At 42.9% G+C, this 24,863-nt stretch overlaps 2 protein-coding genes across 2 annotated transcripts; both read right to left on the bottom strand.

Moving 5' to 3' along the window:
• Positions 1-9,410: 9,410 nt before the first annotated feature.
• LOC130069067 (uncharacterized) lies at positions 9,411-12,551 on the bottom strand. The gene has a single exon (XM_056232763.1). It carries the CDS (start codon positions 12,549-12,551, stop codon positions 9,411-9,413), a length of 3,141 nt encoding a protein of 1,046 aa, XP_056088738.1.
• A 10,434-nt stretch (positions 12,552-22,985) lies between these two features.
• LOC130069066 (C-type lectin domain family 4 member F-like) lies at positions 22,986-24,263 on the bottom strand. The gene is made up of 5 exons (XM_056232762.1): positions 24,103-24,263; positions 23,706-23,795; positions 23,511-23,582; positions 23,242-23,393; positions 22,986-23,102 (listed from the first exon to the last, which is right to left on the bottom strand). Exons 2-5 carry the CDS (start codon positions 23,746-23,748, stop codon positions 22,986-22,988), a joined length of 384 nt encoding a protein of 127 aa, XP_056088737.1. The 5' UTR covers positions 23,749-23,795; positions 24,103-24,263.
• Between the last annotated feature and the right edge of the window lie 600 nt (positions 24,264-24,863).

Genomic DNA, 24,863 nt, shown 5'->3' with positions numbered 1-24,863 from the left:
AGGATAATCATATGCATGTCATCCAACTCTCCCAAACTATCCTCCCTGTAGTGATCTTTTAAAACGTGAGGATGCCACTCCCTCAGGACGTGAGCAAGCCAATGAGAAGTTTGGAGAGAGAAAGTTGACTCTCTTTGTCTTACTGCATGTTGCTTTGCTTTGTAAAAATTGGATGATAAAGGTGAAATGATTAATTTGCAATGATTGACAGCTGTTAAAGGTAGAGGTTGCTGCAATAGTGACATCTAGAGGAGAATAGAGAAGAAATATATTCAGGCTAAATTGATTTTTTTTATTAAATAATGATCAATAATCTTTAGTTTAGCTCACATAGATTGATGTCGTGTGCACTGTGTGAAGAGTTTTGAGGAAACGGTGTCCTAACGAATGTAAAAAAAGAAAGAAAAAGATAATAATAATAATTATGGCATGCTTACTAACTACACCATTGTGGGGACATAAAACACCTGATTTTCAGTGACAGATGTGTATTGTGACTGAGCAAATGCCAAGCTTTTAACTGATGCCAGAAGCTTTGAACTGTTCAAGACAACAGCTAATGTGAATTTATGTGAACCCTTGAGATTATGCAACCTTTTTTGTGGACCTGTACTTCCAACACTACACCCCAATACTCCTCTTTCCCTTCAGTAAGTGAGATGACTCTGATATGTCAACATTTGCTTTATTAGAGAACATATAGTTTACACACAGTCCAATATAACATGATCCCAGACACATTTCTTAATGGATGCGCTAAAGTGGGAGAGCTTAATAATTGCAAAAGTTTAGTCTTAAATTAGATCATATCACTTACAGGACACTGTTGAAGCTCATTTAAATTTACTGTCAAATCCCTGTAAGCCTTGTATACAAATATAAAACTTTTTTTTTTTAAATAACACAATTGTTTCTGCTATGCAATTGCAAGCTTTATACACTCACCGGCCACTTTATTAGGTACACCTGTCCAACTGCTCGTTAACACTTAATTTCTAAGCAGCCAATCACATGGCGGCAACTCAGTGCATTTAGGCATGTAGACATGGTCAAGACAATCTCCTGCAGTTCAAACCGAGCATCAGTATGGGGAAGAAAGTTGATTTGAGTGACTTTGAACGTGGCATGATTGTTGGTGCCAGAAGGGCTGGTCTGAGTATTTCAGAAACTGCTAATCTACTGGGATTTTCACGCACAACCATCTCTAGGGTTTACAGAGAATGGTCCGAAAAAGAAAAAACATCCAGTGAGCGGCAGTTCTGTGGGCGGAAATGCCTTGTTGATGCCAGAGGTCAGAGGAGAATGGCCAGACTGGTTCGAGCTGATAGAAGGGCAACAGTGACTGAAATAACCACTCGTTACAACCGAGGTATGCAGCAAAGCATTTGTGAAGCCACAACACGCACAACCTTGAGGCGGATGGGCTACAACAGCAGAAGACTCCACCGGGTACCACTCATCTCCACTACAAATAGGAAAAAGAGGCTACAATTTGCAAGAGCTCACCAAAATTGAACAGTTGAAGACTGGAAAAATGTTGCCTGGTCTGATGAGTCTCGATTTCTGTTGAGACATTCAGATGTTAGAGTCAGAATTTGGCGTAAACAGAATAAGAACATGGAACCATCATGCCTTGTTACCACTGTGCAGGCTGGTGGTGGTGGTGTAATGGTGTGGGGGATGTTTTGCTGGCACACTTTAGGCCCCTTAGTGCCAATTGGGCATCGTTTAAATGCCACGGCCTACCTGAGCATTGTTTCTGACCATGTCCATCCCTTTATGGCCACCATGTACCCATCCTCTGATGGCTACTTCCACCATGTCACAAAGCTCTAATCATTTCAAATTGGTTTCTTGAACATGACAATGAGTTCACTGTACTAAAATGGCCTCCACAGTCACCAGATCTCAACCCAATAGAGCATCTTTGGGATGTGGTGGAACGGGAGATTCGCATTATGGATGTGCAGCCGACAAATCTGCGGCAACTGTGTGATGCCATCATGTCAATATGGACCAAACTCCCTGAGGAATGCTTCCAGCACCTTGTTGAATCTATGCCACGAAGAATTGAGGCAGTTCTGAAGGCAAAAGGGGGTCCAATCCGTTACTAGCATGGGGTACCTAATAAAGTGGCCGGTGAGTGTATATATATATATATATATATATATATATATATATATATATATATACAGTATATATATATTAGTATATTATATACTGTATATAAAACACCCATTTACATACTAATTTAAGACACATTTGCTAGAATAGTCCTTAAAGTTTTCTAACAACTATGATTGTTAGATATCAGGATAGGGTGATAGAAGAGCTCAAAATCATCTTGGCAGAAACCTCTAATCTTACAAAAAGATGAAATGATAATGTGATGCTAGATTCTGCTCTGACTGAAGAAGGCTGTATTCTGGTTATATTAAAATTACAGACAGTCATTGTAAAACAACTTTACTTGTTTCCCCCATCCATTTCCCAGGGTTCCACTCCCCCCTTCATCTTGTTTTGTGTTCCGGGCCCAGTAAGCTTTGGAGACCCATGAGCTTTCACTAATAATATAGCAGCAATATGCTGTCCACATGTAGGAGGGAATGTTCACTCTATTATTCAGTTTATCATCGCCAGGTAAAGCTCCTGTCAACACATAGGCTGAGACTTTATTGTGGTTTTTAGGGTCACGACAGTAATTGTTCATATTTGTTCTAGTCTCTTGTTCAATGCGCTTCCATCTACCATCCATTAAGTTGTTCTTCTGTGGAACGCTGTTGGTGAGTGTGAATGTAGATTTAGCAGTTTCTCTATCAGCTGCATGAAAGAATGGAAATAGCTGACCAGAAGACACATTGTGTGTGTTATCGTTGTAATCTTCATTGGTAGCCTGATTGACGAATGGCACACGAGCTTCAGCACTTGAAGGTTCAAGCTATAGGACAAAAAAATTGAAAGAGACGCACAGTCCATTGAACAATAAAACTTTACAAAATAAGAGACTAGATTAATTAATTTCTAGACTGTAGATATATAAAGCGCTGACACGCTAATTTTTTTAATCATAAAAAAAACACTATTAGAAACATCACCTTTGACTCGATCATTCAAATTCAATTCAATTCAAATTTATTTGTATAGCGCTTTTCACAATACATATTGTTTCAAAGCAGCTTTGCAGAAATGCATTTCAGAAATGTACATAGAAAAATACAGTTAGTTAATCATCATGTATTAATTTAGGGCATAACATATCGCTGGCATTGAGTCGTCTCTTCACAGGCGTCGAGTCGTCTCATCGCAGGTGTTGGGGACATCTGAAGTCTCCGTGAGAGGCTGGATACAGACTGGAGCTGACGAACGCTATTTACCAATAACAGCAGAAAAGCAGATGGGAAATAATTAGCGTAGCTGCTGTTCATAATATTAATGCATTCGATCTGATTCAACAGTGGTATAAAAGGTAAGCATTATGTGAATGCTTGGCTGAAGAGATGCGTCTTTAATCTAGTTTTGAACTGGGAGAGCGAGTCTGAGCCTCGAACAGTATCAGGAAGGCTATTCCAGAGTTTAGGAGCTAAATGTGAGAACGCCCTCCCTCCTTTAGTGGACTTAGATATCCTAGGAATGACCAGAAGCCTCGAATTTAGGGATCTTAAAGAACGCGATGGATTGTAGGGCGATAGAAGATCCATTAAATACACAGGAGCTAAACCATTTAGAGCTTTATAGGTCAGTAGTAATACTTTGTAATTGATACGGAACTTAATAGGTAACCAGTGTAGAGATGATAAAATTGGTGTTATATGATCATATTTTCTTGACCTAGTAAGAACTCTAGCGGCTGCATTTTGCACTAACTGTAGCTTGTTGTTAAGATCATCCAGGGAATTAAAGGGATACTCCACTTTTTTTGGAAATAGGCTCATTTTACAACTCCCCCAGAGTTAAACTGTTGAGTTTTACCGTTTTTGAATCCATTCAGCCGATCTCCGGTTCTGACGGTACCACTTTTAGCATATTTTAGCATACATCATTGAAGTGGACAAGACCATTAGCATTTCTCATTAAAAAATGACCAAAGTGTTTCGATATTTTTCCTATTTAAAACTTGACTCTTCTGTAGTTACATCGTGCACTAAGACCGACGGAAAATGTAAAGTTGCGATTTTCTAGGCTGATATGGCTAGGAACTATACTCTCATTCCTGCGTAATAATCAAGAAACTTCACTGCCGTACCATGAGAGCAGCAGGCGTAATGATATGACGCAGCGCCTGAAAATAGGCCACCTTCCGTCAACACAACGGAACTATTTTCAGGCGCTGCGTCATATCATTACGCCTGCTGCTCTCATGGTACGGCAGTGAAGTTTCTTGATTATTACGCAGGAATGAGAGTATAGTTCCTAGCCATATCAGCCTAGAAAATCGCAACTTTACATTTCCGTCGGTCTTAGTGCACGATGTAACTACAGAAGAGTCAAGTTTTAAATAGGAAAAATATCGAAACACTTTGGTCATTTTTTAATGAGAAATGCTAATGGTCTTGTCCACTTCAATGATGTATGCTAAGCTATGCTAAAAGTGGTACCGCCAGAACCGGAGATCGGCTGAATGGATTCAAAAACGGTAAAACTCAACAGTTTAACTCTGGGGGAGTTGTAAATTGAGCCTATTTCCAAAAAAAGTGGAGTATCCCTTTAAGATCTCCTCATGTGTTCCAGTGAATCTGTGAGCTGAAAAAAGAGGGATCCTCTTTGTTGTATCATAGAGTGTTGCAAATCTTATTCTTTCCTTATATTTTTGACAGTATGCAAGTGCTGAATATACAGACATTCAACAGGCCTACTATACAATATTCAGTACAATACTATACTTGCAGTGCATACAGTATACAATATATTTACCTTACTACTGTAAGTTGTGATTACTATACTTTTTTACGTAATTGCAAAATCAGTTTACTTCATTACAATATACTTTTTTTGTAACTGCATGCTTTGGATTCTGTGTTCTCCATTTTTTGATGTAGTGTCTAATGAAAGATCTGTAGTCTTTATAATATTGACTCATGTGTGTAGCCTATGATCTGAAAGCAATGCTTGATTTTGAGCACAGATAAAATAGTTTTAAGGCAATTGTTTGATTTTGCCAGAAGATTCAGATGTTCTCTGAATGTGACTTGAAGATTTGTTCCCTATCAGTCGGTCACTATGACGTATGTCATGACCGACCAATAGGAATCTCGCTAGAGAGACCAATCTACTTCGAGTGAAACTAAACAAGCCAATGCACATTGGCGTGTAATCATTTGCATCAGCTGCGCAGCCTCGCAGCGCTGGTATTTAACGCAGCTGATGATGATTGCACTCTAGCTTTATGCTTCGGAGCCAAGCACTTCGTATGCTGACTACACAGAGTGAATCTGCAAGTCCCTTCTGGACCTCTCCACTTTGGTGCGGGCGTGACAGCACAGCAGCGCGAGCGGCCTTCTTTTCTCTCTCTCTTTTTTGTTTTCTGTTTTTTATTTTTAAACTGAGCAAAACAAAAAAGCTGTTTTCACAGCTGGTAAAGTGCGCGGTGAGAGCGCTCAACAGCCATTTTCACGGCTGGTAAGATCAGTGAGAGAGAACAGCGCACAGACAGGTGCACATTCCTGTCTGTGTTCGCGGTGACCGTTCCCCTGCGTGCTTCAGCACCAAGGAGAGCAGTCCCTAAAAGAGCTTACACAGTTCGCGTCTTTTTCAAGATGACGTTCTATCTGTGTGTTTCTGGATGTGATCGTTACCTGGGGTCACGGGATGGTCACGATCGCTGCCTCGTGTGTCTGGGCCTCGAACACGCTGAGGCAGCGCTCGTGGATGAGTCATGTACCCATTGTGGAAAGATGACCATCTCGGAGCTGCGGTCGAGACTCACGTTCCTGCAAAGGGGCGGATTCCCCGTGCCTCTGCCTTGATCCAATCCTCCTCAGAGGGTTGCTTTAGGCAGTGACATGGGAGACCTGAGGATTACGGTGAGCGCGTTCCTTCGGGGAACCAACCTCCTAGGAACGCTCACCCCTCTCACGCTCCGCAGCCAGTTGAGCCACCAAAGGAACGTGCTGGACCATCCTCGGGGTGTGTACCAGTCGTTTCATTTGGTGCTCCCCGCGGCAATCAGATGTCGATCGCTGCATCGGAGGGTGGGTCAGACTTCTCCCTGGACGACGGCTCGGAGCCGATGCCTCTTTCGGGTGTGCCAGCAGTGCCCAAGTCGGACCCAGAGATGATGGCCATGCTTTCCCGGGGCGCCAACAGGATCGGGCTCGAGTGGAACCCTCCACCGAGTCCCGAGCCCTCGAGGCTGGACGATTGGTATCTCGGGAACGGACCTCACGCTTCGTGCGACGAAGATCACCGCGCGGTCAGTGGGTCGTGCGATGTCCACCTTGGTGGTCCAGGAACGTCATCTCTGGCTGTGTCTGGCCGACATGAGGGAGACCGACAAGCTCCGGTTCCTTAACTCCCCTGTGTCCCAGACTGGCCTTTTCGGCGACGCGGTCGAGAACTTCGCCCAGCAGTTCTCGGCTGTACAAAAGCAGACTGAGGCTATCAAATACATCCTGCCGCGGCGGTCAGCTGCTGCCTCTACCCCACCGCCCGCGGCTCCTCAGTCTGCTCGTCGCCGGGGGTGTCCTCCTGCGGCTGCCCATGCTCCCGTGCCGCAGCAGCAGCCTCCACCTAAACGGCGCCGTGGAGCCAGTCGCAGGCAGGCCGCCCCGCCCGTCCAGGCCCCCGCCAAGAAGGGTGGCAAAGCCAGAGGTAAGCGGCCCCAGGACGTGCGACCTGGACATGGATGGGACTGCTCTCCAGGAGACGGTGACCGCACCGCTCCTTTCCCTGAAGAGGGCCGAGTGGAAAAATCTTCTGTTTGTGTTCCGCCGCTGGCCTCAAAAACCAGTGGTACCCAAATTTTCAATAAAAGAGCAGTTTCCTTCATCTCTGGGTCCGAAGAGAGCAGTGGGAGGAGAGAATCCTCACCACTCTCATCCGCCTCTTCTATCGCCAGCGGGCAGCAGTGTGTGGTCTGAGAACGCCACCGAGCCGCCTCCTGCACCTCCTGCCCCGTGGAACCAGGTAAGTGTTGCACAGCACACTCAGACCCCGCTACGGACCGCCTCCCAGAGAGAGCCTACCTCGCTGCCCCACTCCGGGTATGCCTACGGTCCCTTTGGTCCCGCTTGTACGGTCTCTGCGAGCCTGGTTAGAGCTCCCCAGTCTGTCTCGCTGGCTCATTCGGACCATCAGGCTCGGCTATACGATTCAGTTCACCCAGCGTCCCCCCAAGTTTCAGGCCATCCACTCCACTACAGTGAGAGCAGCCGATGCCCATGTCTTGCTTGCTTGTCGTGACACTTGTGCAGACCATTCACATCAATTTTATGTCCACAATACGTGATGGTGTCTTTGAAAAACTCACCCTTGTCACGTCTTGCGCGCAGTCCATACTCTTCCAATCTCTTTAAAACTCGTGCTAAGTTCTCCAAGTGACTACTGTCACTGTCACCTGTGACGATGATGTCATCGAGGTAACATTGGGTACCAGGGCAACCCTGAAGTACCTGATCCATAGCCCTTTGCCACAAGGCCGGTGCTGAGGCGACGCCGAAAACAAGCCTGTTATAGCGATACAAGCCCTTGAGAGTATTGATAGTCAAGAACACTTTTGAGTCCTCCTCCATTTCCATCTGTAAATATGCTTCCGCCAAGTCTATTTTACTAAAGAGCTGTCCACCTGCAAGTGTAGCAAAAATATCCTCTATTCTTGGTAGTGGATATTGTTCTGCCTGCAATTCAGGGTTGACTGAGACTTTAAAATCCCCGCAAAGTCTAACAGTTCCATCTTTCTTGGCAACAGGAACAACTGGAGTTGCCCAGGGACTCCAGTCAACCTTTGAAAGTATTCCTTCAGCTTCCAACCGATCCAGCTCATTTTCCACTTTCTGGCGAATAGCATAGGGAACAGGTCGCGCCTTGTGAAACCTGGGTACTGCATTCTCATTCAGGGTTATCTTTCCTTTTATATGCTTCAGCGTTCCTATTCCCGACTGAAACACAGCTACAGCCCCATCCAGCACTTTTTCCAGTTTCTTTTGGGTGCACTTCGATGAAGGAACTGTGACTTGCAGACTTTTTATGGATTTCCAGTCCAGCTGCAACTTTCTCAGCCAGTCACGTCCCCAAAGTGCTGGTCCCTCTGTTCGTACTATGTACAGATCTAATTCACTCTGTTGATCATTGTACATTACTGTCACAGGCATCACCCCAAGAGGGATTATGGGCTCACCAGTATATGGTATATTCTGCACATTTCAGTTTTGAATCTGCACTGATTTGCTTTGTGTCCACCTCTGTCACAACGGTAACAGTTCAACTTTTTGCATAGTTCTTTTAGGTTTACCTGCAGTGGTCACCTTGTTTACAGACATTTTCACTCCTGATCTCAGCTCTACTGCATCTCTGGCAGCCGTTTCCATGGCGACAGAAATTTCAACTGCACGTTTGTATGTTAGATCTGCCTCAGAGAGCAATCTCTTCTGTATACTCTCTTGTGCAATGCCACAGACTAGACGATCTCTCAGTGCGTTATTTAGTCCGTCCCCAAACTGACAGTGTTCTGATAATTTCTTTAATTCAGCTACATAAACTGCGATTGACTCTCCATCATTCTGATTCCGTTTATGAAATCTGAATCGTTCTGCAATGAGCAGCGGTTTTGGTGCTAGATGCTCTTGCATTATCTTCACAACGTTGTCAAAACTAAGATCAGCAGGCTTTGTGGGAGCAGTGAGGCTTCTCAGCAGAGCATATGCTTTCCCTCCTATCGCCCTCAACAACACTGACACCCGCTTTTCATCATCGATGTCATTAGCTTTGAAATACTGCTCTTTCCGATATATCCTGCCATCTTACTTAATTCACTTACTGGTTTGTGCTGAATCTACCTCTCAATCTCAGTGAGGCGGTGTTTTCATCTCCTTTTTATCACATCTCCCAGAAAAAAAACCGTCCATCCAGAAAAAAAAAACTAGGAGACAGCGCTTCCATATGATAACCAAAAATCCTCGTCGCCAATTGTTGTGTTTGTCTATTTAAAAAATACAATAATCAGAGTCGAGACAACGATGAACATTCTTCTTTTGTATTTTTACTGTGCAACATGGAACAACATGCTGGCCAACCAAATTCAATCCAGAGTTAACCTAGAGTGGCCAAGTAGTGCTTATTCCTGAGTTTACTGTTATTCTTGAAATACACCTCTGGTGCAACTCAGACACATCATCAGTGATGTATCCTGGGTTCATTGGGTGTTTCGGGTCTCACAACATCATACACCCTCGCCCAGGCGACCCAGCCAGGGTTGATCAGACCCTGGCTTGTGTCTGAGTAGCTTGTAAGATCCACCGATCGCCCCGCTTGATCCATAGCCATCTTGACGCCTTTTCGGCGGCGTCCGTGATGTTCTTGATGGCTTTTCTGATGTGCAGTCCCTCCACTCCAAGCATCTTGAGGGCCCTAATCAGTGACTGGCCGACGAATCCTCTGCACCCGACCTCGATGGGATTACATCGGGTCCTCCACCCCCTGCTTCGGCATTCGCCTGCCAGCTCCTCATACTTGGCCCTCTTCCTCTCAAAAGCCTCCTCCATCCGGTCCTCCCAGGGAACAGTCAACTCCAGCAGGACCACTTGCCTTGTTATTTCTGACACCAGGACAATGTCTGGCCTGAGTGTGGTCACTGCGATGTTTTCTGGGAATTTGAGCTGTTTCCCAAGGTCGACCTTCAGCTGCCAGTCCTGTGCTGTTGCCAGCAGCCCCCCTGATTGCTTCAGGCGCTGGTGTGGCTTCTCCCCAGCTTTAACAAAGCCGATGTTCTGCCTTGCTGGCTGCTGGTATCTACTGCACGCGATCCCAGTGCTGATAACCTCTGCAATGACCCTCAGTACTTGGTCGTGGCGCCAACGGTAGCGCCCCTCTCCCAGTGCTTTTGAGCAGCAGCTCAAGATGTGCTCTAATGAACCTCCTCTCTGGCAGAGTGGGCACAGTGGTGTCTCTGCCAGGCCCCAGCGGAAGAGATTGGATGGACTGGGGAGGACATCATAGACAGACTGAACCAGGAAGTTAATCCGGTGTGTCTCAGACTTCCACAATTCTGTCCACGATATTTTCCGGTCTGCCGCCTGCTCCCATCGAGTCCATGCTCCCTGTTGCCTCATCCCTACTGACCTGCTGCAGCGGACTTCTTCCACCCCAGCTCGGACCTCCTCTTGAATCAGCTGCCTCCTTTCCTTCCCCTGGGCCTTGTTAAAGCGAGGTCTTGGATTGCTCCCGAGTCCTGCCCGTCCAGATGCCACTGCCCCCATCAGCTCACTATGTCGCAGCCGTGACTCAGCCTGGTCTACTGCCTCTTGGGCCTTCCACTTCCTGCCGGTTCTGACTTCTATGCCTGCCACAGAGACCTTGATGTCACTGGAGTCTCTATACAGTAGCACCTCTCTTGATCGGGTTACCATAAACTCTTCCTTCAGACTGCTGAAGGGCAATTTTAGCTTGTTCTTCCTCCCGTACAAGGCGATGTCACTGAGGCTTCGTGGTAGGCCTAGCCACTTCCGCAGGGAACTGCTGACTTTCCTCTCAAAGCATTCAACGGTGGTAATTGGCACATCGTAGACCAGCAGTGGCCAGAGCAGTCGGGGCGGGATGCCGTGCTGGTAGATCCAGGCTTTAAATTTACCTGGCAGACCTGACTTGTCCACAGCCGTCAGCCAGATTACCAACTGGTTGGTGGTTGTCTGGAGAGCTGCGGTGTCCTTCAGGGTGCAGTCGTAGATCTTACCCAGACTCTTGACTGGATTTTCTCCGACAGATGGTATCTGGATGTCTCCTAGTGAGAAGCGGAACTGGTCTGTAACCTTCCCTTTCTTTACCACCAGGGACCTGGACTTAGCTGGCTTGAAATCCATCCGAGCCCAGTTGATGAGGTGCTCGAGCCCTTGGAGGATCCATCTGCACCCCGGAACCGATGTTGTGGTCACCGTCAGATCATCCATAAATGCTCTTATGGGGGGCTGCCGTATGCCTGACTTGGTGAGTGGGCCTCTGCACTCTACCTCTGCAGACTTCACCAGCATATTCATCGCCAAGGCAAACAATATCACGGAAATAGTACATCCCGTGATAATGCCCTTCTCAAGCCGATGAAATGCAGATGTTTCCGTTCCAGAGGTGACTCTCAGACTGAAGGAATTATAATAATCCAGTATGAGGTGCTTTGTCTTGTCTGGAACGTGGTGTCGGTCAAGTGCGGCTTCTACCAGCCTATGAGGGATTGACCCGTAGGCGTTGGCGAGGTCGAGCCAGAGGACTGCCAGATCCCCTTTGCGTTCACGTGCCTCACGTAAGAGCTGAGTGACAACTCCTGTATGCTCGATACATCCTGGCATCTTTGGGACTCCCCCCTTCTGCACCGAGGTATCGATGTACTTGTTCCTCAGAAGGAACTCCGTCAGGCGTCGGGCAAGAATACTAAAGAAAATTTTGCCCTCAACACTGAGGAGCGAGATGACTCTGAACTGTTCGATTGTACTTGAGTTCTCCTCCTTCGGGATCCAGACACCCTCTGCGTGTCGCCACTGTTGCGCCACCTTCCCCCTCCTCCAGATGACCTTGATTAGTTTCCATAACCTCTTCAAGAGTCTGGGGCACCTCTTATAGACGACATACGGCACTCCACTCGGGCCTGGTGTGGAGCTAGTTCTAGCAGCCTTGACGACTTCTTCAACTTCTTTCAAAGTTGGCTCCCTGATGTTAAATTCCGAGGTGGGTTCCGGCGGAGTTATCAACGTTTTACATGGCCCGAGGTCTTTGTCTCTTGCACTGTCACTGTAGGTGGTGCTGAGGTACTTGTTAACCTCTTCTTCAGTGCACGCAAGATGGCCACTTTTTTTCTGCCAGAGGATCTTCTTCGTAAATCCAAAAGGGTTAGAAATGAAGGCGACACGTTTCCTGGCTCTCTCCTTGCCCCTCCTCCTATGCCACTCAGCTCGCCGGAGGGTGGTTAGTCTTTTCCTCAGGGTGTGGCGGAGTTCTGCCAGACCAGCCTTTTCATCCTCCCTTGCCTGCTTAAACTGCCGCCCAAGCAGTCTGAGCTCACTCCTTAGCTGGCTGATCTTCACTTCCCGTCGGTTTGGCTCTGCCACACCTCTGGTCAGCTGTTGTTCCTTAATACCAAACCTTTCGGCTCCGATGCTGATGATCATTGCTGACAGAGCCCGCAGCTTCTGGTCTACACCCCCCCTTGCAGTAGCTTCAAGGATTTTGTCCAGGTCCTCATCGAACTGGAGCCACTCTCTCTCCTTGTTGGCAGCAGGCCACTTGACCCGGCGGTGTTCGGAATGTCTGACATGGGGTGGGGCTTGTGGTGCGTGGAGGTTCTGGGCACTGTGGGGTGACTCCGGGCCGGGCTCCTCCTGCGTCTCACCAGGTATTGGACCGGTTAAGTGCATTCTACTCAATACACTACAGTTCCCTCCCTCAGGGAACGAGGGTTACCATATGTAAGAAATTAAATTAATCTGCATAAATTAAAGTGCATACTCATAAGTATATGAATTACAATAATATAAAATATAGTAGGGCTGCAATAACTAAATGATAAAATTGTCCATTATCAATAATGAAAATAATCGACAACGAATTTGATTAGTCGAGTCTGTATAATCGACAGATTAATCGATTATCAAAATAATCATTAGTTGCAGCCCTAAAATATATTGTTATTATATATAATTATATAGAAATTACATAACTGACTTCCGGTTTGACGAACCAGGAGATGGCAGCTTAGAGAACGTGCTCCCGACAATTTCGGACAAAGTTACCTACTACAGCCCGAATATTTAGAAACAAACTTAGTTCACAGTGTGATTTTAAGACAGTGGGTTTTGAGAATGCCCAAAGGGAAAAATAAAAAGTCAAAGCAGACGGAGTTACTTGACGTCGAAGGAGCTAGTCAAACTTCATCGCCTAGCAGCGTAATGGAGGATGATGATGATACGCATACGCAACTCGGAGCGGGTCAAAGTGAGACCGGGGACTGTGGCCTCATACTTAAAGAGCTGAGAGAGTTCAAAAAAGACAGCAGTCAGCAGCTGAATGCGATTCGGGAAGAAATTAATAAATCCAATACTAGGATTGAAGAAGCGGAGAGGAGGATTGACGCGACTGAAACACGGTTACAAGTGGCGGAGGATACCGTGCAGGAGCTGCTACACCTTCAGATACACTTGGACGCTAAGCTGACTGATTTAGAGGGCCGCTCCAGACGAGAAAATATCAGAATTCACGGCGTTAAAGAGGGAGCTGAGGAAAATTCCCCATCGATGGTGGTGTATGTGGAGCGCTTGCTGCGGGAGGGCTTGGAGCTTCTAGCTACATTTGAACTTCGAGTGGAAAGAGCTCACCGCGCCTTGATGCCGAGGCCGACTGGGGAAGCCAAGCCGAGGTCCATCCTTGTCAAGATGTCAAGCTACAGGATGAAAGAAGAGCTGTTGAGAATGGCCTGGCAAAAGCGAAGATTTCAACATCTCGGGAAAAGAGTCAATCTCGATCACGATTACGCGCCGGATGTCTTGAAAAAGCGAAGGGAGTATGCCGAAGCAAAAGCGGTATTGAAGGAGAATAAAATCCGATTTCAGACGCCGTTCCCCGCCAGGGGGGCGGGGGGGATCTTAACATTAGACTAAATCCCGAACTGGACACCTCAAATACACACACAGTCCAGCCCAATTTGATAAGTAAAAAGATCAATCTGTCTATGAAAGAAATTGGGTTAATTGATATCTGGAGAGAATTAAACCCTTCAAAGAGAGACTACACCTTTTTTTCAAATCCACACTTGGCATGTTCAAGGATTGATTATTTTCTTACTTTTGCTCTAAACAGGGTAGTTAGCTGCGATGTGGGGAGCATGGACCTTTCAGACCATAGCCCCATTTATTTAAAACTAAATCTTGAACAGTACCGAAAGACACCTTATGGAGGTTAAACACATTTGTACTGATTCAGATGAAGGAACAAATTAAGAGGGATATTGCTGAATACTTAGAACAGAATGACAATGGGGAAGTTCCCCCTCCAATATTATGGGATGCATCTAAAGCTGTGCTTCGAGGGAAGATAATTGGATACAGTGCTCACCTAAAGAGAGTAAGACAAAAAGAGTTAATTAAGCTGGAAGTAGAACTAAAACAAATGGAACAACACCACAAAGACACAAATGATCAAAAAAATAGAGAGCTACTTAGGAAGAAAAAGAACGAAATAAACGAGATTTATACAAAGGAAATACACAAAAAGTTAATTTTTACACAACAGAAATATTATGAAGGGGGCGGGAAAGCCAGCAAATTATTAGCATATAGGCTGAAAAAACAACAAGCAGAGAATTCAATTCATAAAATAAAAAATCCTATTACTAATTCTATGCATTACAAATTAAATGAAATACAAGATTGTTTTGAAAATTATTATAAAAAGCTATACTCCCAGCCTCAAATAGATGGAGAGACAATTGAAGATTTCTTTCAGAAAATCAATCTGCCTAAATTGAATAATGAACAAAGTAGGAATCTCGTAGCAGAAATAACAGAGAAAGAAATTCGCTCAGCCATATCGCATCTTAAACCAAATAAGGCTCCAGGTCCGGACGGGTTCCCTTCCGAATGGTACAGAGTCATGGAGGGTTCTTTGACCCCTGTGCTGCAGTCCACCTTTAACTGGGTTCTTAAAGAGAACAGTATACCTCCCTCTTGGAGGGAGGCGGTAATATCTTTAATTCCGAAGAAGGGGAAGGACAAGTCTGAATGCGGTAATTTTAGACCAGTAAGCGTGTTGAACCAGGATTCTAAAATATTTACCTATATACTAACCAAACGAATAGAGGGACTGCTATACCATTAATTATTAGTCTTGACCAGACAGGTTTTATTCGCGGAGGACAAACTCAAGATAGTATAAGAAGGACTTTACACGTAATTAACCATATAACAGAATATAATTTAGATGCAGTACTAGTGGGGCTGGACGCCAGAAAAAGCTTTCGACTGTGTAAATTAGTCTTTTTTGTATAAAGTTTTGGACAAATTTGGATTTCATAGTACCTTTATTAAAACTTTATGAGCTCTCTACGATAGCCCAAGGGCAAGAATTAAAATAAATGGGGCTGTCTCTAACCCCTTTTCATTAGAAAGAGGAACAAGACAGGGCTGCCCAATTAGCCCCCTCCTGTTTGCAATCTTTATTGAGCCCCTGAGCCAATGGATCATTCAGGACAACAATATTAAAGGAATCGTTATGCATGGGGGAGAACAAATTATTTCGTTGGTCGCTGATGATGTACTGGTGTATTTAACTGACCCTGAGCAATCTTTGGCACGGCTATTGGAGCAATATGGATCCTTCTTTGCATATAAGCTGAATGTTCCAAAAACACAAATTCTTTGTTTTAATTACAGCCCTTCTTTAAATATGAAAAATAAGTATAATTTGAAATGGTGACTCGGTTTCAATTAGATATTTGGGGGTGAACATTCCAACAGACTTGACAAATTTGTTCTCACTTAACTACCTCCCCTTGAACAAAAAAATTAGGGAAGACATAAGGAGATGGGATCTTTTACCTTTTCTTAATTTCGGATCACGCGTGGAATCTGTCAAAATGGTTATTTTGCCGAAATTGATGTATCTCTTTCAGTCTCTTCCACTAGATATACCTGAAAACAATTTCAGGAGTGGGACAAGCATATTTCAAGGCTCATTTGGCAGGGACGAAGGCCAAGAATTAGATACTAGAGTTTACAATTGACAAAAACCAAGGGCGGGGTCGCTCTCCCATGCTTAAAAGACTACTATACCGCTGCTCAACTGAGGCCATTAATATGCTGGTGCAACCCAGATTACTGTGCTAGATGGAAGGAGATTGAAGGTGCTATGTCAGATGAATTTCCAATTCAGGCTGCAATTGGGGACAAGGACTTGTTGTACAAATTAAAGGAATTGGGAAACCCATGGATATGTTTGTCACTTAAGATATGGAGCAGGGTAATAGCTCAAAGTAACCTGAAGGAGGGGGTAAAGGTCCTGAGATGGTGTGCATTTGATACAGATTTTTTGCCTAATAGATGGGACGCAAGATTCAAGAGATGGACCTCGCAAGGTTTAACAGCATACTGTACTTTTTTGCATAAGGGGACTATGAATAGCTTTCAAAATCTGAAGAGGCAATTTGGCTTAGATAAGGACGATTTTTACAGATTCCTTCAGGTCCGGCATTATATTGACCAAATGCAGAAGAGGTGTACAATAGTAGGCTGGGATGACATTCTGTTAAAAGTGTTTATAGAGGCTTATCTTGCTGGCTCTAACCGGAAGCTCATCTCAAGAATATACATGGGGATACAACGAACAAAAGGTAGCTCACTGTATGTAAAGCAAAAATGGGAACAGGAAGGAAACTTTGTTCTAAAGGAAGAAGATTGGGAGAAATTATGTGAGATACAGTGGAAAACTTCCAGTTCATCTTTATGGCGAGAGTTTTGCTGGAAAAACCTTATAAGGTTTGTCATTACTCCAGCTCAAAAGAAGCACTACACCAATTCTTCGGCATGTTGGCGACAATGTGGGTGCCTCGAAGCAAATCATTTTCACATTTTCTGGTCCTGTACATTATTGATTCCATTTTGGAGGGAGGTTCATAAAGTTTTGCAAAGCATTTTTCAGATGGACATTCAATTCAAATTTAAGTCTTTATATTTAGGTTCCTTAACAACAGAAAATGTTTCTTCTCATGTCAAATACTTATTTCAGATCCTAAGCGCTGCTAGTAGAAAAGCTATTACTAGAAGGTGGTTAAAACCAGGAAAACCAACGCTATCTCACGACCAATTCGTCCGAATTTGACGAGTGATTAAAAGATGGCTAATTCGTACGAATTCGTACGATTTGTCTAAACCCACGTGATGGGTAGGTTTAGGGACGGGGTCAGGGGTAGGTCATTCGTACGAATTCATACGAATTAGGCAACTCGTCAAATATGTACGATTTAGCAAAAATCTTACTAATTCGTACGAGTGAGGTCGTACGAATTGTTACAAATTAGCCATCTTTCAATCACTCGTCAAATTCGGACGAATTGGTCGTGAGATCGGGTTGGGAAAACCTACCGTGGAGGAATGGATTGACATTATCTACGATATTTTCAAAATGGAAAGGATTACTTTTGCTTTGAGATTGCAACAGGGAACCTTTTTGAAAAGATGGGAGAGATGGATAACGTATATCACTCCATTACGCCCATCATTTGTTTAAAGTGGATTTTGGTGCCCTTTTCCTTTTTTTTTCTCTCTCTCTTTTTTTTCTCTAAAAAGCTTTATGAGTCATTGAGGTTTACCCCAACATGTTTGTTTAGTTCTCATTCTGATTTTACTAGGTCTAAAAATGATTATGTGTATGTAATGCAGAATGAAGGCCTAAAGGGTCCCTGCTTCTTTTAGTACTGTTTACCAAGCCTGTGATGCTTTTCTTTTTCTTTTCTTTTTTTTTTGAGGATTATTGATGTACATTTGCAGATGGCTTATTGAGAAGTATGTCAGGTAGTATCATTGACTGTAATGTATGGACCTGTAAAATAAAAATAAAAACTATATACACAATTATAAGGATAATATTATAAGTAGCCTATATAATTTTTTGTAGGCTGAAACCTGAAAACAAGTGCATTTTAGCACTTCTGGTCTACGTCCTGAAGTCAATGGGGTTCTTAAATGGATTTGTGGTTAAAGGCCTAAAATAAGGTTCCTGGTGAACACAAGTTCAAGATATTTTCAGATTTTATTCTATGACATAAAATACATCACTAATACCCCCTTGAGATTTAAAAAACAAAATATCAACAGGTGGCTAAAATTGGATTACAGAGGTTTACGGGACATTAAACATCATCACCGAACAGGAAAACTCGTCTACTCAGTTTTCCGCTTTATGCCCGTACTTGCAATGCAAACTATCCTGAATTCATACTTCAAAATTGACAAAATTTATCTTGATTTGTGAAGGTTTTCATGATGAATAAAACAGGCAAGAATCATACACTTTTGTTGGTCACCGAACTCGAAATTTTCTGCAATAATCCAACAGCAAATGGAAAAATGGCTTTTTGGGTAGGGAACTAGTGTAACGCTGACTTCAGGCTGTCAGCTGGTTTGATCTGTTGATGTGTGTCTGCTGCCCTCTGCTGTTTTTAACCAGTACTGTGTCTTTGTCCAGCTTATACGGATTGCCAAAGTCCTGGGCACAGAGGACCTCTACGACTACATCGACAAATACAACATCGAGCTCGACCCACGGTTCAACGACATTTTAGGAAGGTACGTTGAAATGTGTGATTGTGTTTATGCAAGTAATACTTTGACCTCACTTTAAGGAAATTACTATCTCTCTCCAGACATTCCCAGAAAAGGTGGGAACAGTTTGTCCACAGTGAGAACCAGCACCTGGTCAGTACCGAAGCGTTCCAGGAAGGACAAACTGTTGCGCTACGACCACCAAGCTCGCCTCACCGCCCGCGAGGCCATGGAGCACCCTTATTTCTGTGAGTGTCTTCATCTACTGAAACTATGAAGATCAACTGCTGTGCTCCTCATGCCAGAGTCTAGGATCTCTTAACTAGTCAATAGCCAAGGAAGCAGAACCAATATCCCAATCTGATTCTAAAACACCTTGATTGCAAAGTTGACATTTACATCAGTTATGTGATCATCAAATGATTGAGAAGTGTGAACAATGTCTCTGTAGGAACTAAAGCGGTTGTTATGTGGACACAGGATTTGCTCGCTCATTTGAAATAAAAGGTTTATGTACTCTATTGATTGCATCATGCATTTCATCACTGTGCCCATATGTGAAGCGCTTTGAGTACCCAGATAAGCGCTGTATGAATGTAACAAATTATTATTTTTTCTCGTGTCAGATCCCATTGTGAAGGAACAGGCGAGGATTGGCTCCACTTCAGGCCTGTCCGCTGGATCCACTCCTGTCAGCACGTCCAGTATGATCACAGGTCAGTCATGTGACTCCCTCATCACGCACGCACGGATCATGCTTATTGAACTGAGAATTACAGACTATAATTAAGATTACAAAAGTATTTTTCTGTGTTAATGAGAAACACAATGTTACTAAAAGGCATTGATCTGCAGGTCTTCAAGGAGTCAGAGTGTCAGCTGATCCTTGGCTTGACACACTGCGAGTGTGTTTGCTTCTAAATGCTGACTGTGTTTGTGTGCCTGTAGGAGGCGTCACATCCATGTCCTCGTCCCAGCCGATGGCCAACATCGCCGGCTCTCCGGTCATCTCGTCTCCCAGTGCTCTCGCCACACAGGTTCCTGCGGCCGCCGGTGCGATGCCCTAAACACACACACACACACACACACACTCGCTCTCTCTGCCCTGGGCCACAGTTTTATGTTGAGTGTAAACAAACTAAAGAGAGACTAAACTAGGTTTTTTTTTTATCTTCCTTTTTTCTTGTTTTTTTTTTCCATACAATAATTATATATTGAAGCTGGGACACACAGTTGTTATGTTGCATCGGTGTCCGGCAGTCTTTCCTGATGATGATGATGGTGTCTATATAGAAGCCACTACAGTGTAGAAATTCAGAAAATGGATAATAAAATTTATTTAATATGTCCCTATTTTGGCTTCTGTTTGTTATTCGGACAATATGGATATTTGCTGATGAGATTGTTGTTAATCTAGTCATTTAGTCATTTAGTCATTTAGTCATTTAGCAGACGCTTTTATCCAAAGCGACTTACAACTGAGGACTAAACCAAGCGAGTCATCATGAAGAGGCAAAAGCAACGCAAGAAGTGCTCAAAATACAAAGTTCAGACATAGCTCGGAGTAGCATAAGCCAGGCAAGCGAGGATTTAGAGGAAAGGATTTTTTTTTTTTTTTTTTTTTTTTTTTATGTTAAGTGCTCCGTTAAGAGATGAGTTTTCAGTTGTCTTTTGAATGTTAATCTACAGGTTTTGGGGGATTTAAAACGTATAATTAAACAACATATAATTCATAGACAAATATCACGGTGCAAGAACCATTTTCACATTCATGCATTGGGCAGATGCTTTTATTCTAAGTGACTTGCATTCAGTGGCGGCTCCAGACAATTTTGATTGGGGGGGCAATGGGGGGTCCTGGTCATTTCAAGGCTGGTCTCATGAAAACCAACAAAAAATACAGTGGACACGCCTAATAACTGCATATTACTGCTACTTAACAACAAAAAACAACACAGCATATCAACCACTTTGTTTTTAATGAATTAATCAATTGCATTTTGCAAACTATATGCTCGAACTTTAATTGCCATAGCCACACCCATGACAGAAAACATATTTACAAAATAGTATCTATTCTCATAATCTCACCACCTTTTGATTGCCCTACTTCTGTCCAGTCTCCTCCTGTCTTCTTCTCTGCCATTTGCCATCACAGGAATAAATTACATTTTTTTAAATATATTAAAATATAATTATTTTAAATTCCATTATAATATTTTATAATATTACAGTTTTTTTATCAAATAAATGCATCCTTGGTGATCCATGAGAGACTTTCAAAAACATTAAAAAATATTACAGACCCCAAATTGAACGGTAATGTACCTACTACCTAACAGTGTTTAATCTGTGTCATAACAAAACAGATCACCTCATTCCTTTTTTCAAGCGTCTCTCTGTCTAATCTTGATGTCTCAGCCATTTCGTAAATTTTGTCTTGTGCCTGCTGAAGTTGTGGCTGTAATTACAGAATTGTCTTGAATCAGGATTGAAATACTTATTTGTTACTCAAAAAAACCTAAAGTTTAAAGGGGTTGGTATAATGCCCTTTTCATACGATGTAAAATAAGTCTTTGATGTCCCCAGAGAGTGTATGTGAAGTTTTAGCTCAAAATAGGCTACCCCACAGATAATTTTATATAGCATGTTAAAATTGACAGTTTTTGAGGAGACTGGATATAATGAGTGATCACCAGATGGATCCATGCACACTGTGAAAAAAATTTACGACAGGCAAAACAAAAAGCCGCGTCTTTTGAATATTCAAGCCACTGGTACTGTTTGATCCACGAAACTGTAGCGTAGCAGCTCTTGCGGGCTCGCGGCAGCGCCTTGAACGCAATGACGCAATGTGCAGCGACGTTCATGGGGCGTCGCAGTGATTCTATGTTTATATGTTTTTACATGTCTAATAAATTATTAATTATTATTGTTCTGCGTAGTTTGAAGAGAAACATTTTTAAATCTTTGTATATATTTTTTAATCAGGAAGGGAGTGGGGGGTCAAAGCATTTTTTGGGAGGGTCTTGAGACCCCCCCAAGACCCCCCCTGGCGCCGCCACTGCTTGCATTGCTTTCTAAGTTTACATTATATTCATTTTTGGATAGTAATGACTCAACTTTCTAAAGGAACTAATTATTTGGATCAGTATTCTAAAGTGAAGATCCTGGTAACCCAATAGTAATGACTCGAGTGTTACTAAATCCATCTGAAGGAATTACCATCCAAAACCTTACAAAAACCTCAAAAGTTTACAATAAATTCAGTCTTTAATAGGAGTATTATCTTTAATAGGAGAGTCATTGCTAGTGCATTACCATGATCTTCACTTTAGAATTAATTATACATTATACATTAGTCATATTAAATGAACTGCAAATGAAAGCCTGTGATTAATTTAATTGTGTATGCTATTGTTCGAGTTAAAGTGTGTGAACTATTGTGATACAGCTGAGATATTTAATGTGCGTCTGTAATGGGTCTGTAATGGGGCGAGGCAGAGAGAGAATCCAAGTGTGCACATAACTTTAATCATGCTTGATTTCCTTTAAACCCTTGTGCTTCGGTCATGTTTTGTTAGTTGTTGTTTGCTCTTATAGTGTTCGGTCGTGGGGTTCCTGGATGTCCTGGTTTTGCCCTTTGTGTTCGTGTGAACCATTTGCCTCTTTCCCGGTCTGGATTATCTTTGTTTTTGTCATTTGCTATTAACTACAGGTGTGTCTGATGACGGTAAATACAGGAACTAACGAGGTAATCAAATAAACAGAAACCAAACACAGGAAGAAAAATCAGACAATGGAAACTGAGAATACATTTCAACACAAAATTCCTTATAAACACAGAACCGGGATTGTGACAGTGTCCCACCTGTCGTTAAATTGTTTTCAGAAATTCCTGGTTCTTGCTGAAGCTCAAACGTGAATGAACCTCATTGACAGATTTGAATTTTTGGATGAACTAACCCTTTAAACTTCACCAATTTTTTTTTTTTTTTTGCAGTTATTTTAGATATATAAACAAAAGAGATTTTGTCCATGTATACTCTTATTTGTAAGCTATTTACAGATAGTTATTCAAAGACAAACTTTTCAGAACTGCAAGGCTTACACCTGCCGACCGCAGCAGTTTCTTTCATGAACAATATTTTTGGACAAAAATCTGGCACAATCATACTGAAATGTCTAGGCCTATAATTGGCTGACAATCATTTTTTTCTGTGAATATACATGATAGACCTCCCAGTACCACTAATGGAGGTAAATTAATATTTCTTTTCACAGATAAAGTTTTTCGTTGTTGTTGTACAAGAAGCATCAAACCAATAGTTAATCTTGATATCTGTGAGATCTCCCAGGGCAGCACAATTCTCTCCAGATGGATCATATATTTTCCGGTTATTAGGTTGTGTCGACGCCCAGAACCTTTAAGAGACAAACAAGCAATAATGCATTCGCAATAATATTTTTAGAAAACAGCCTTATATTGTTACATTAATTAACATACCTAGACATGATCACACATGCAGATTGCTCTACTTACTGTACTCCAGTGTCATTGAGAGTTCGGTTATTCACCCAAACCCAGTGTCCTTCAGTGTCCAGGTCATTGAGACCAATCCAGCGCGTCTCGTTAATTTTAGACACCAGAAAACTCTAATGGGGAAAATACGTGAGAGTGTAAAATAAGTGTTTTTGGTATATGTGAGGTAAATTTATAGGTTAATAGAAACCCTTTAAAAACTTTGTTTTATCTGTGTGATCAAAACATATTCATTAAATGTATTTGTCTTACCTGTTCTGATTGGCTGGTTATGGTCACCAGATCGGCTCCTTTTGAAACACAGACATCTCGACTTCTATTCCAGTTCAGTTTATAAGAGCTGAATAAATACAGCTTTCCACGACAAGCTATCCAGCCATTCACAGAGAGATTACAAGACTGAGCTGTGAAAGATGAATAAAGTGTGATTAAACCTGCCATTATTTAGATCATAAAGTTAATTAAACTGGTTCCATGTGCAGAAATATTCACACTTTATGTTACTTTTAAACTGAACTCACCATCAGAAAAGGACAGCCATTCTCTAAGTGTGTTGTATCTGCCTGTAAGATCATTAAACTCTTTCTTCATGGCTGGAGAAAAGACAACAGGAGAACAAGCAGATAACGTTTGTGACATGGTGAGTTCAATGAACACTCAACACTGTTAATGAAACATGTCTGTGCTCTGCCGTTTATGAAATACAGTTTTCTCACCTGTGCTGTTGATCTCTTGAGCCGCCAGTGTCTTTGAAACCATGATGTGCTTCTCATTCAGTGATTCGAAATCAGCAAGCTTATGATAATCTGATTAAGACAAAAGCAGCAGTGGAAAATGTGTTTTTGAGGAAAGTCCACATCAAGCACACTTAAGACTGAAATGATCTACAAAACAAAGTTTGAATGGAGTTTGTAAATTAAGTCTTCAGGTATAATTAATGAGAGTTCAATTAGCCTTCAATATGGAGGTTAGTCTAATAAAACAGCTTTGCTGAAAAGTATGATTTTATAAAATTGTGTTGCGAGTTCTAATGATGCTACTGTAGAAGTACTTACAGTAACTCAGTCAATACAACCCTGAACAGAGCAGAGATCTGGTATCAGTTATACTTACAAATCACCCCGAGAGTGCAGAGACCTCCGAGAGCAAAACCAAGAGAGAGACCCAGAACAATCAGAAGAACTTTAGTCCACTTAGAAGAAGTGACCTCTCTCTCTCTCTCTCGCTCTCTCTCTCTCTCTCTCACTCTCTCTCTCGCTCTCACTTCAGCGGAGTTGCCTGGGATTACAAATTTGATGAGAAAAATTAAACGATTTCTGAATCTTGAATCTTTGCAGCATTCCCATCTGGAACCATTCCTGAATTTACACTGGGTTAATTTCTGTACGATACATTTTTAAAGGGGTCATATAATGGTACATGCACTTTTACAAGTTGATTGTACTGAAATGTGTGTTGGCAGTGCCTGTACACAACCATCATAAAATGATAAAAATCCATCCAGTGTTTTTGTTTTAATCTCCTTATATGTTTTCCCCTGCCTCAAATTGAGCCGTTCGATTTTGTGACGTCACACGCTCGGAAGCCCCTCCCACGATTGTTGATTGACAGCATCGTTTCAACACAGACCCGCCCTCGCTCGTGAGCCAGCTGTCAATCATAGTCAGCGCGGACCGGCCCGCGCGGTCATTGTTGATATGCTGGAGCACTGTCTATGAGCAGAATGGCGTCTAAGCGATTGTGGTGTTCTGTTCTTGGGTGTAATAACGAACACAGTCATTTTGATGTTCCTAAATCCGAACCGCTGAAGACGCAGTGGCTGAGTTTTGTTTTCGAAGGGAATATTCCCCACGAGCAACGTCAATGCGTTCATG

This window comes from Rhinichthys klamathensis, unplaced genomic scaffold (assembly GCF_029890125.1).
Source record: "Rhinichthys klamathensis goyatoka isolate OS25496 unplaced genomic scaffold, OSU_Roscu_1.1 h1tg000354l_1, whole genome shotgun sequence".
Taxonomy (NCBI): domain Eukaryota; kingdom Metazoa; phylum Chordata; class Actinopteri; order Cypriniformes; family Leuciscidae; genus Rhinichthys; species Rhinichthys klamathensis.
This window is presented reverse-complemented; position numbering and strand designations above follow the sequence as displayed.

Coding starts and splice junctions, on each gene's coding strand:
- LOC130069067 (XM_056232763.1), bottom strand. CDS start 12,551: ATGCACTTAACCGGTCCAATACCTGGTGAGACGCAGGAGGAGCCCGGC.
- LOC130069066 (XM_056232762.1), bottom strand. CDS start 23,748: ATGGTTTCAAAGACACTGGCGGCTCAAGAGATCAACAGCACAG. Junction 23,583..23,705: donor TCAAGAGATCAACAGCACAG/GTGAGAAAACTG, acceptor TCTTTTCTCCAG/CCATGAAGAAAGAGTTTAAT. Junction 23,103..23,241: donor TAACCAGCCAATCAGAACAG/GTAAGACAAATA, acceptor TTTCCCCATTAG/AGTTTTCTGGTGTCTAAAAT.